General features: G+C 37.3%; 2 protein-coding genes across 5 annotated transcripts; one reads left to right on the plus strand and one right to left on the minus strand.

Annotated features, from left to right (window-relative positions):
- Positions 1–310: 310 nt before the first annotated feature.
- Positions 311–7,205, minus strand: Ktl (BTB/POZ domain-containing protein Ktl). Of its 2 annotated transcripts, XM_076781031.1 has the most exons (3): positions 4,032–7,205; positions 547–617; positions 317–438 (listed from the first exon to the last, which is right to left on the minus strand). In XM_076781031.1, the coding sequence occupies exon 1, from the start codon at positions 6,632–6,634 to the stop codon at positions 5,879–5,881; it is 756 nt and encodes a 251-aa protein (XP_076637146.1). In that variant the 5' UTR covers positions 6,635–7,205; the 3' UTR covers positions 317–438; positions 547–617; positions 4,032–5,878. The 2 variants fall into 2 exon arrangements, with proteins under 2 accessions (XP_076637064.1, XP_076637146.1); XM_076780949.1 differs by having other exon boundaries at positions 311–617.
- Positions 7,206–7,241: 36 nt separating this feature from the next.
- LOC143349406 (mucolipin-3) lies at positions 7,242–11,643 on the plus strand. 3 transcript variants are annotated; one of them, XM_076780760.1, is made up of 4 exons: positions 7,242–8,008; positions 8,102–8,379; positions 9,000–9,282; positions 9,373–11,642. In XM_076780760.1, the coding sequence occupies exons 2-4, from the start codon at positions 8,231–8,233 to the stop codon at positions 10,834–10,836; spliced, it is 1,896 nt and encodes a 631-aa protein (XP_076636875.1). In that variant the 5' UTR covers positions 7,242–8,008; positions 8,102–8,230; the 3' UTR covers positions 10,837–11,642. The 3 variants fall into 3 exon arrangements, with proteins under 3 accessions (XP_076636875.1, XP_076636957.1, XP_076636790.1); XM_076780842.1 differs by having other exon boundaries at positions 7,242–8,383; positions 9,373–11,643; XM_076780675.1 differs by having other exon boundaries at positions 7,242–8,379.
- Positions 11,644–11,899: the final 256 nt, after the last annotated feature.

The raw sequence follows: 11,899 nt of genomic DNA on the forward strand, positions 1-11,899 counted from the left end.
AGGAAAAAAAAAGTATTTGTTCTCGAAAAATGAAAATTTTAACGATGATTTATAGAGATTCAATAATATTATTCAAATAAAATCGAATTGAAAACCATCGAATCTCGTTCGATCACAAAAATGCTGTCTCTGCTAGCTTTTGAAAATGTTATTCTTCAATTTTCAGTAACATAAATTCATATAAAAGTAATCGTATAGAGTCATACAAAGCAATATAGTATATTAAGATTAAGCTTTATTTATTATTGACCCTTTCTAAGAGAAAAATTATAAAAAATCAAAGAATAAACACATATAGAATATAATAAAATATAAATAGTATAATGCAGCACAATGTACTACAAAAATAATAAGAAATAATATTAATAAATAAACTTACATTCGCGTACTTGAACAAAATTTCCCAAAACAGACTGAGGGATTTCGTACTAACAAGTCCTGTAACACAAAATCCATATAAACTAATATATAGAAAGAAAATAATTAAAATATTAAAGAATTCAATTGATAAAAGTGCAGGAAAAAATAACTAAATTGAAATTATACCTCACAAACAATTTTCCAATTTCAAAGAACGTGTTAATCTAAAGATGACATAAGACAACCCAAGAGGACACCTGTAAACAAAGTTAAAAAATAAAAATTAAATTAACATATATTCATTACCCAAAGATGAGCAAACTTATCTAGATAAGAATTTTAAATAAGAAATAAAAAAAAACTATTTATTCGATATTTTTTAAATCGAAATAAAAATATTAATTATATAATAAAATTAACGATTTAATCAAATAAACGTTACAAATATATTGTTATACCCATGTATATTCGTTTTATTCAAATAAATGCTTTAACTAAAAATTGAAAAATTAAATTCTGTGAACCAAGGGAACCCCGAAAGTCGAAAAATAATAAAGCGTTAGCGCAGCGATATTTTATCGCGTTTCTCCGGATTCGTACCACTGTGAGTCGTCGTAACGATTCCGATTCGAACGCAACGCGCCGTAAACAATTCTATTCGAAATCTAACAAGAGGTAGCGTGGTGAAAGGAAAAGAATCTACGTCCACGCAAGTCGTCGATAAGATTGTCTTGCAACGGGAGAACGGCCGTTATCAATCCGACCGTGTGTTTCAAGTTAAAAATACGAAAATAAAGAGAGCACAACAAGAGGTAACCGGCATCGCGTGAAATTCAGAGTCTCCCGGGTCGATGTATGTACGGATCTAGGTATTCGAATATCCCTGAAAGGAACCATTTAGCCCTGTTTAGCGATCCCGCGGTCGTTCGTCTTGAAAAATGGACGACTCTTCAAAAAAATCCAGAGTAAAATCTGTGTGTATACCGTTGCGTTCCTAGGATCTCGTGGATCTTTTGTATTCGATGTTTGTCAGAAATTGAAACGTCCCCAAACTCGTTGCTATCACGGGACGAACGGATGTTTCGTAAATGGCGTCAGATCTTGAACGGAAAATCTGGATCGCATACCTCTTGATATCGGGCCAATCACGATAATCGATAATCACGATAAACTATAAACGGCAAGGTCATCGACGTCTGTCCCGACGTTTTTAATTCGACGAAGTTTATTTCTCATCGTGGAAAGAAGAAGAATCCGCTCGGAAAATCCAACTCGCGTCTGTCCGTCGCATCGTCGCCGACGGCCAGTTTCGTTTCGCTCATTTTCTCGTCCGGCAAATCGACCAACGTCCCCGTACGTCGCGTTGTTTTCTTCGAAAACTTTTACACCCTGTCGCGCTAGATGCTGGGGTATTGATCAAACGATTCGGAACGTTTAGCGATTTCCAGACGAGAAGCTGCAGAGACGTCGATCGAGCTACTGCGCGACGGTTCCAGACACGAAACGTCTACGTTTTCACGGTGAATACACGATTAATGTTACTATTCAGGGTCGTTGAGAGGCTCGAGGCCAGGGTTACATCGTACCTGGGCCCCGGGAGGAGAGCTGAAAATTGTCTCTAATTTTTTGAAAATATCGCATTCACTGTAGTGAATGAAAACAGAACAAAATAGGCCCGAAAGAGACTTTGTACCCACTGATAAAATTCCTCTCAGAGATCCTGCAACTATTTGCCGTTCGACGCCTATGGTATGGAACGCGTCGAACTCTAAGCGCGACACGACACGTCGAAAGCGAATGTTCCTGTACTTATTTGTACCGTAGAGAAATGACTTGATGGCTGGGCGCGCTGATTGGCTGTAGCGTAACAGCGAATAGCGACGCCTGTACCTCGCACGCATTCTCGTTATTGGCTGAGGCGATCGCAACTACAATTCGCAAACGAAACGTATCGTGATAGAGTAAGATAGAATCATATTAGACGACATAAGCTTAGATTATTAACCATGAATAGAACAAAAATGTATCTCTCGTGAATATGGAGATTCTACTACTACCTAGAGTGTCATAAGAGCGGGGATTTCTGTTTATAGGTTCTTAGCCAACAAATTATCTCTCTATGGTACTTAGGTCACGATTTTATGCACGAAACCAGTGATGGGACCCAATGACGTACTTATTAATACCGATAACTATTCTAGAGCATTACGCTCAAGTCTCAAACAGATATTGAAACAAGTTGTCATTGGTATTAGTAAAATATCGATACGATTCAAACACCAAATATCATCAAGACCTAAACAGGACAACAATGTAGCTAATCAGACGTTGTGCATTACTCGAAAAACTTCGAATAAACTTTTTTATCTAGAAGATTATTTGGATATTTTTCACGCGGTGTATTTGTGCGATTTTCCATTCTTTAAAAAGAATGCTCTAATTTTGTATAAATTCTTGGTCTCGATTAAAGCTCGTATCATCACCGATAAGAAACAAAATCAATTTGGTGGTAAAAATAGTGGGAAAATCACTTTTGAATTACTAATAAGTTTGGAAGATAATCAAATAGAAATCTACGAATCATTATTTCAATACAATTGTTGTTCTTATTACTCTTATTACTCGTTACATTTATTTCTTCCTCTTTAATTTTAAAGATTCAGCGCGATCAATTATGGAATATTTATTACATTCTAACTTTAAGGAGGTATTCTAATCTAGAACCTTCAAAAAATCGATAAAAATCGATTTATATGTTCTCGAAACTATTTATACTGATGGATATTGATGAATTCGTATATAAAACTCTAAACGTGATTTTCTTAAATATTTCCCACGATACTTCCAATTCTAGCTGACCAATCACCTTCATCGTCCGTACCAAAATTGTCAAAATCCGATGTTTTTACTACATTTTTTTGAACGCAAAAAATACAACAAAAAATCGATACACCAGCTTCAAAGTGTTGGCAAAATTTTATTTTTTAATATTTTTCTTCATTTTTGCAACTGATGTTACCCACGTTTATACCGATCAAAGTGATTTCCGGTTTATTCGCTTTAAATAAATAAAACGGTCGAAATCATGAAAATCGTAATAACCAAAGGGGTACCACTGTAACGATTTTAAATATTTTTACATGAAAAAATTGTGTACACTAGGTCAAATCTATAGTAATGGTATAATTTTTTTGTTTTAATTCGAAAAAGCATAAAAAATTGACATCTAGACTAGAATACTCCCTTAAGAAGTTGCTAATTACGTTTGAAATTCAGACTATCGATTGTTACCGTCGCTTTTTGTTATCTTTGACGAGTTTTTAATGTAATTAAACAGGTACCAAACTTTACGCAATTGAGAAGTATCGATACGATAGTCGCTTGTCTCGTTAAATCTGAAATCGTTTGAAGACGTTTCTTGGAATACTTTAATTTTCAATCGTAAATGTATAAAAAGCATCAAAACTGTCTCAGTCCCATCACTATATGCATGCACCTAGTTCTATCAGGGTCTTTACGCGCGTGGCACGCAGACCAATTCCGTTTTTAAGACTCTAACAAAGAATCGTTCCAGTATCTTTCGAGATACGCATTCATTCGGATCGCTTTACGTATGTTTAACACCGCGCTGGCTTGTACGTACACACAATTTACGTTTACACGATACGTACATACAAGGCTCGTTCCTGTACAACACATTCATCCTGTCCGACATCAAACTCAACCACGAACAGTCGACCAGCGTTGTTTGAAGCTGAATCTTGAATTCGTCTACCCTTCCTCCCAGCTCGCCCGGATGATAGGATCGACGAGGATGAACGTCAGGAGAGAAACGTTGGCTGAACACCCAGTTAATCTCTCTTCGCCTGCTTTCATACACGTTTTCAAATTCGATTCGAAGACGTTCAACTATCGATTCGCACTACTTGGTCTTGTTAATGTTTTGTAAAGATTCCGTTCAGGCATGTTTTTGCAATGATTGAAAAATCGGTAAGAACCACTCAGAAGACTCGATTTTGTTTTCTTCGCCGAAACGTTGCGTCAAATCTTTCGAGTAAACTCGAGTCTCCGATCTTCAATATTGAAGTTAAGATCGTATTTTCCTGGCGATAGTCTTTTTATTTATAACGGTGTAATATTGTGACCAGGTATATAATTCGAGGTGGCCAGAAACGGGACAATTACAAATGTGATTAGGTCCAATATTGTCAAACAGAAGTACATAATATTTTTTCTCGCGTTTTGTAATGACTTTAAACTGACCTTGAAGCCCATAAAAGTGACCAGAGATTTCCAAAACAGCGTTAGAACGATAAATAAACTTGATTTTAATTTCAGCCTAGTTCTAATGAATTTAAATATTAGATACGCCGAATCACAGCAACTATTCAATAGAAGCTTTAATTATTTTATCCGGAGCATTTTTTGGAATGGTGGATCCTCGGTAGTATTTTGCTTTCTCTCTTGCTTCGAGTAACGCATCGTGAAACATTTATCGATACACTGATAGATTGCCTTAGTAATCTATTAGCAAACAGACCTTGCACGCATCTACAGTACATTGAATAAACATGATTGTGTACATTCGTAAATTACACTCTGTCATTATTGAAGCCTAGAAGCTTGAAGAGAGCAAGTTTGAATAAAACTGTTGGAATACAAGGGACAACTTAAAGTCACGTATTAATTAAAATATAAATATCGTTGAAATATTGTTCCGTATCGTTCGAAATAAAATAGCTAATTATATTTCTGGTTAGACACCTACTGTACGTGAATTTGAAAAAGTGGCCATATCGAATACCGATTCCTCCTATTGTTCGATCTAATTTGCTCCCAAATGTTACGATAACAGGTTCTGCTTTGTGCACTCTCGCCAAAACATCAAGCATTAAAACAAAGTTTTAAAGATCCGACGATCCAATATTACCCTCTTGGTCGTCTTCAAAGTTTCTTCCGTGTCTTGGTCTTCGTACCACAGCCAATTAGTCTTCGTCTCGTGGAATTAAGCTAAACGAACTTGGCTTTGTTACGTTTTCAAAGTACTCCGACCGACGTTCGACTCCCGCGTCGAGCTATACGCGTACGAGACGAGTCTGATAATTTAAACAAAGACTCCTCGTAAGAGAGAAACTTCTCGTTCCGTTCCGAACGCGACGGCGTCGCGTCTCCATCGGTTGAAGAAAATATTTTGTTTAAAAGAGGGATGCGTGATATTGTCGCTCTAGCAGCTCGACGAGTTTTAATAGTACATACACGATGTCCTTTGTAACGACAAAAAGTTCATCTACTCTTTATTCTACCGGCCCGTGTAACTCCAGTCCGTGAAAGAAAATCTTCAGGAAGCCAACTTGTTTCGGTGTCGTGGTCGTCGACGATAACGGAAGATCCCGAAATTCCAACCTCGTGGTTGGAACTGGATATATACATCGTCGATTCTGTCGGGAAGACACCGGCTACTCCGAACAACCGAGCCTCTTCGGCTAACTCAGACCCAAGAAAGAACAAGGAACGGTATTTACTCGCGAACAAAGACGAACTCGTTGTAATGATTCCAACGATTCTCCTCGGTGTCCATGCCGGGTTTCAGCTGCTCGGAATTGGTGCCAGCGGTGCCGGAACCGCAGCTACCTGCCAGCTTGAATCCTTGCTCTTGAAGCATGTCGAACGCTTGCTCGATGGAACTGTGCTTGAGGAAGAATCTGGAGGTGTAACGATCCGAGGTACCATGATCCGGATCGCGGCTCTCGTTTAACGTCCCCCCGAAAACATCTCTGCAGAGAGTCACGCGACCGCACACGAGGATCCTCGAGAGTTTCCGGAACTTCACATCCGGCAGACCTTCGCGACCAAACGCGAAGCTTCCACGATAACCAATCGTAATGTATCCGGGCGCTCTCTTACCCGATGAGGAGCCAAGGGATCCAGAGGATTTACCGTTCTCCAGAACGGCACGCTCCAATCCGGGCAAACCGTAGAAATTCGCCTCCTGCTTCAATCGTTCCTTCTCACGGAAACCCTCCGGCAGGACCAGCGCCTGATTGCGCAGGAAATCGAGGACGTAACGGAAGAGCACCCCGTCGCGGTCCAGGAAATACTTTCCCTTTGCATCCTTCTCTACCGGCGTTTTACCCGAAAACAAAGCAGCCAGATGAGAATCGCCCTCCCGGGTGAGGGTGGTCAGAGCGGTGGTGTAAAATACACCGCCCACGTTCAACTCCACCACGCTTGGCACAGCTTCCTGTTGCTGATCCGTCTGCTGTTGATCCACCATGCTTATCGCGCTCGTTGGACTTGTATTCGACAAGTCGCGCGACGCGACTCCGGTAAACGGCGAACCCGTCCGCCTCTGTGGAAATCGAGAAAAAGTAATCTATCGGAGTAAAAAGAGAGGGAATCAATTCCGTCTGGCCTCTACGATGTGTTTATCCTTGCGACGATACCGACTGCACCCCACAAAATAACACTTCGTGACACTGTACACAGCACCGTGAGAGTCGCATGAACAGCGAGAACGGGACGTACGGATCGGTGACCGAGGACGATAGCTGATGGCTAGCGACAAAGTGGACACACTCCAAGATAGCTCAGACTCCGAAAGCGTGTGCTCCCTCGAATCTAGGAACGAGAAAGACTGACGATGAGAGACTGCGCCTACGGTCGGTCGAGGAAGGCCGAGCTTAGCTCGGCTTCGCCGCTGCGCTTCCTCTCCTAGGCACTTCGCGCGCGCGGCAGGACGCATCGCTCGTGTGTGTTGCGAGACCCGATACGCTCGCGCAGAAGCTGCACCGGCAACGCGCGCCGATCCTCGTAACGAAAGGAAACGCGCGCACCACCCCCTTGTCATTCGATCACCGCACGCGGAGGAATCATCCGCGTGCTGTCTCTCACCCACCAAATTCACACTTTCGTATTTCCATCGAATTACATCAGCTGATCTCTTTCCTATCACGGTCTGTCATCTACGTATTCCATTTCTCGCGACGAGTCACGAATAAGCGATTGGTCGTGCTAAACAAAAGGAAGGAATACTCTGATCCGATTACCTACCGTTACGTGGATTTAATCCCTTTTCTCGCGTGGCTGTGCTTTGTTTTCGTGAACTCTGATAATTGATAGATAACCTCGCTTTCAACTCTAGACGCTTTACCAGAATAGTGCTTGTGTATCCATCGTGGTTGACCCTGAGTGCTGTGTAAATTAATTATAATTGCATTTGTAATTTAAATTTATAAACACTAGCGATAACAGGTATTCGCATTTAATTACTTGGGAGATTTCAAGTGCGATACAGACCGTGCAGCATTTTAAGTGAAATTTGATCCTTTGATATTACTAAATGGAATTATTGCTATACGTCTTACGACCTTAAAAATATTTTGAATAAATATTTCTGCTTCGTATGTGATTCAATCTCTTATTTTGGAGAATATAACATCAGATATTTATGACGAGAAGCTTTACACGATCATCTAACAATTTGCATTCTCCCCACCGCTCAACCCTATACTGTGATCAGTTGGTTTCATAAATAGCCAAAGCAGCGCTCCAATCAGTAAAGTTTGATACGTGAATTGGATGGCGTCCGATGGCTACTGCTAACAGTGTGATATTATCGCAATCGCCTTTCTTTGTGTTTTACGATCCAGTACGTTGCGAACGTTGCTTTCGTTCGGTACTGTGTATAATTTCGTGACGAAAACCAATGTCACTCAATAATCATTCTCGTGTTACTACGCAGATCAACGCATGTGAACAACTTCTTGATCTTCTATTGTCCGTCGGAAACTGGGACAATAATTCCGCGGGATAAAACATTTTTAATCGACAATTTAGGTTTGTTTGAGTATTGTTCAACAACTCCTACAAAATGTCGGAACCACGAGAAAGAAATGTAGGAAGAAAAATGTACTCGGAAAGTAATATTCTCGTTAAACATTCATGGAGCAATGGATCCGAGAGTGAGGATGAAGTGGCTGGTGAAAATGGACTGCTCAACGAGAATGAGACCAGTCCAAGGTTTGTAAGTTAATCGCACTATTCATAGATTTGATTCGCAGATTATCGTTTTTCATTTCTTCGCACGATCTTCGATCAATATGGACGTTAATGTAACCTTCGTATCACTATTTTCCTTTGTCAACTGATGCATCATTCACAATAGAGTATTGCGCTCAATATCGTATCTTTATGACACGTTATTAAAGTTATGAACATTCTCCTACGACTAGATTTCTTTACAAAATTATATTTTGTTCAACAACTAAGTTACAACGAAAATATGTTTTTTAAAATGTATTTTTTTTACAGTCACGACGATAGATTTGACAAATATTACTAGACACAATCATTGTCATAAACAAGTTAAAAGATATTTTAAATGCTTCTGATAAATCAAGTACTTAACCTTTTTAAAAAATATGTTTATTTTTTTTATATTATGTGACTATTTATTCTGACCAATAAATGTATTTTATTTTTTATGTTATATGTTCATAGATACAAATTGTCATAAGAATACAGTTGCATCTATACTATCGAGCGCAAAAGTAAAAGAAAAACATTTTATATGATAGGTTGCTTAAATCGAACATTAATATACTTTTTAGTTTACATTAGAAATTTTCTTATGTTTATAGCCATCATCGGGCAACTATAACGGATCATCCTACTTATAATGTGACATTTGCGGAAGAAAAGATGCGTAGAAAACTGAAATTCTTTTTCATGAACCCAATCGAAAAATGGCAAGCAAAGCGTCGTTTTCCATATAAATTTGCTGTGCAAGTTATTAAAATTATATTGGTGACCGTACAACTATGTCTATTTGCACATAGTAATTACATGCATGTAAACTATGCTTGGGATAATCGACTAGCTTTTTCACACCTATTTCTTAAAGGATGGGATGCTCTTCGCGAGGTAACATATTATTCAACATTTATTTATTATAAAAACTATATGTTTAAAACCAATACAATTGATTTTAAAATGTAATGGTATTATCTTTAGGTACCAGCTTATCCTCCAGTAACTGGCCCTATGGCAATTTATACACAAGATGAATTCTATAGTACAATTGATTATGCTTTAGATGGTTACTATAATGTCAGTAACGCAATTGGATCGTATTCGTACATAACAGAAGACAATTCAGTAGTCCCAGTTATTCTATGTTTATATCAATACAAAGAAGGTATTGTATTTGGTTTTAATGAAAGTTATGTTTTTGATAAAGAAATCATAGAAACTTGCTTAAATATAACTTACAAGTTTTACAACGAATTTAATACATCAAAGAACTTATTGTCCGAACAAGAGATCAGTGTAAATTTCTCAGCCCTTGTTAACGCTCGTTTAAAATTTTCCCTAAAAACAATCAACTTAAGAGCTGCCGGACCTATAACACCACCGGATTGTTATAAATTTGATATTAATATTGATTTTGATAATCGTGATTTCGATGGACAAATGTTGCTTTCGTTAGATGCAGAACCAAAAAGGTTGCAATGTAAAGGCGATACACGTTATATCACGAATAGTCGTATCGAATCAATTTTAAGGACATTACTAAATTTACTAGTAATTTTTATTTGTTCGTTATCTCTTTCTTTGTGCTCCAGAGCTATATACCGGGCACAGTTATTAAAATTCGAAACCATCAGTTTTTTTAAGAAAACATATGGTAAGATATTGAGTTTCGAAGGAAGATTAGAATTTTTAAATTTTTGGTATTTAATGATTATCGTCAATGATCTTTTAATTATTTTTGGATCGGCAATGAAACAACAAATCGAACAAAAACAGTATAGCAGTGATTATTGGAATTTATGTAGCATATTTCTTGGCACTGGAAATTTATTTGTTTGGTTTGGTGTATTGCGATACCTCGGTTTTTTTAAAACCTACAACGTCGTTATTTTAACGTTAAAAAAAGCTGCCCCTAAGCTCGCACGGTTTCTAATATGCGCAATTCTTATTTATGCTGGTTTTACGTTTTGTGGTTGGTTAATTTTGGGCCCATATCATATAAAATTCCGATCGCTCGCCACGACTTCCGAATGCCTATTCTCTATTATAAACGGTGACGACATGTTCGCGACATTTACCATAACGTCGTTTAAATCGACAATGTTGTGGTGGTACTTTAGAATTTATTTATATACCTTTATTTTGTTGTTCATTTACGTTATTTTAAGTTTATTTATTTCTGTGATAATGGACGCCTATGATACGATTAAGATTTATTATCGTGACGGTTTTCCGAAAAATGATTTACAAACTTTCATAGCAGCATGTACAGACGAAGCATCTAGTGGACTCTATAGGGACGATTCTGATAGGAATGATTTAACAGAGCTCCTCGATCGCTTTTGTTGTTGTCGAAAAAGAATCTTTTACGGGTCATTCTCGGAATCAAATACAGAAACCACAACGAAATTAGAACAAACATGCGATGGAGCAATCTGTATATAGTGCACTAATAGTCAATAATGTATTAGATAAAAATTACGGCTCCACGGCAGACACACGGTATTATAACGACAATTTTGTCATGTAAAACATTTTTTACGAAATTATTGTATTGCATTTGTTTGACCGCTGTAATGCCGATTTTATATCTTGCGATTATCGGGGGTCTAAATATTTGCAACAATAAACTTTCATTTTGACAACATGAAATCATATACTTTAATTAAAATATTTTTACGCTTGAGATTGTAAAATTCGTTGCTATAATAACAACAATGTCATTATAAGGAGTTTGAGCCGCCGAGAAATTTGAAAGTACAAAGTATAAGAATATGTATTTTTTCCTGTTGATGAACATTTACGTGTATAAGTAAAGCTGTCAACATGCCAAAGTCACTAATGATGTATAATTTTATATATACTCAGACGTTTGTAAAATATTCATTATTTTTCAAAAAAATCCAAAGGAAGATAATGAAAAATATAAATTGCTATAGTATATCTAGAAAAGTAAGATATTCGTATTAGATATTGAACAGAGCAGAGTAATAATCTCAGAAAAAAAAATAATTATCTGGTTAGATATTAACGCGAGCCATATAACATATAACTTGTACTTCCGACATAAATGCGAAACTTCTACGGACTTATTTTATATTGCGTAAATAGTATTTTATGTACATGGCATTTTGGTGCTATGAACAATTTAGAAATTACAAAATGCGTTTTAATTAAATTAAACGACACGATAAAAGCAAATGTATTATCCAAGGAATTATATTTACAATAAAGTACAATAAAACTTATTTTTCTAACCAATATTTAATATCTCCGAATGAATGTTTCCCTTACTAATTTTAACTAATAGATTAAATATTGGCGTGACAAATTTTAAGATTTTCAAGAACAGCATCGATCTTTGATGTATTGCGATCAAATAGATGGCAGTGACTGTTTCACTGTCAATTACAATCATTTTTTATGAATAGACATACCCCCGAAATCCTACCCACTTTCGTGAAAAAAATTCGAGTAAGTGCTGAAAGTTTTGGATGAAAAAAAAGAC

This window comes from Colletes latitarsis, chromosome 1 (assembly GCF_051014445.1).
Source record: "Colletes latitarsis isolate SP2378_abdomen chromosome 1, iyColLati1, whole genome shotgun sequence".
NCBI classification, from domain to species: domain Eukaryota; kingdom Metazoa; phylum Arthropoda; class Insecta; order Hymenoptera; family Colletidae; genus Colletes; species Colletes latitarsis.

Coding starts and splice junctions, on each gene's coding strand:
- Ktl (XM_076780949.1), bottom strand. CDS start 6,634: ATGGTGGATCAACAGCAGACGGATCAGCAACAGGAAGCTGTGCCAAGC.
- LOC143349406 (XM_076780675.1), top strand. CDS start 8,231: ATGTCGGAACCACGAGAAAGAAATGTAGGAAGAAAAATGTACTCGGAA. Junction 8,380..8,999: donor GAGAATGAGACCAGTCCAAG/GTTTGTAAGTTA, acceptor TTATGTTTATAG/CCATCATCGGGCAACTATAA. Junction 9,283..9,372: donor GATGGGATGCTCTTCGCGAG/GTAACATATTAT, acceptor TATTATCTTTAG/GTACCAGCTTATCCTCCAGT.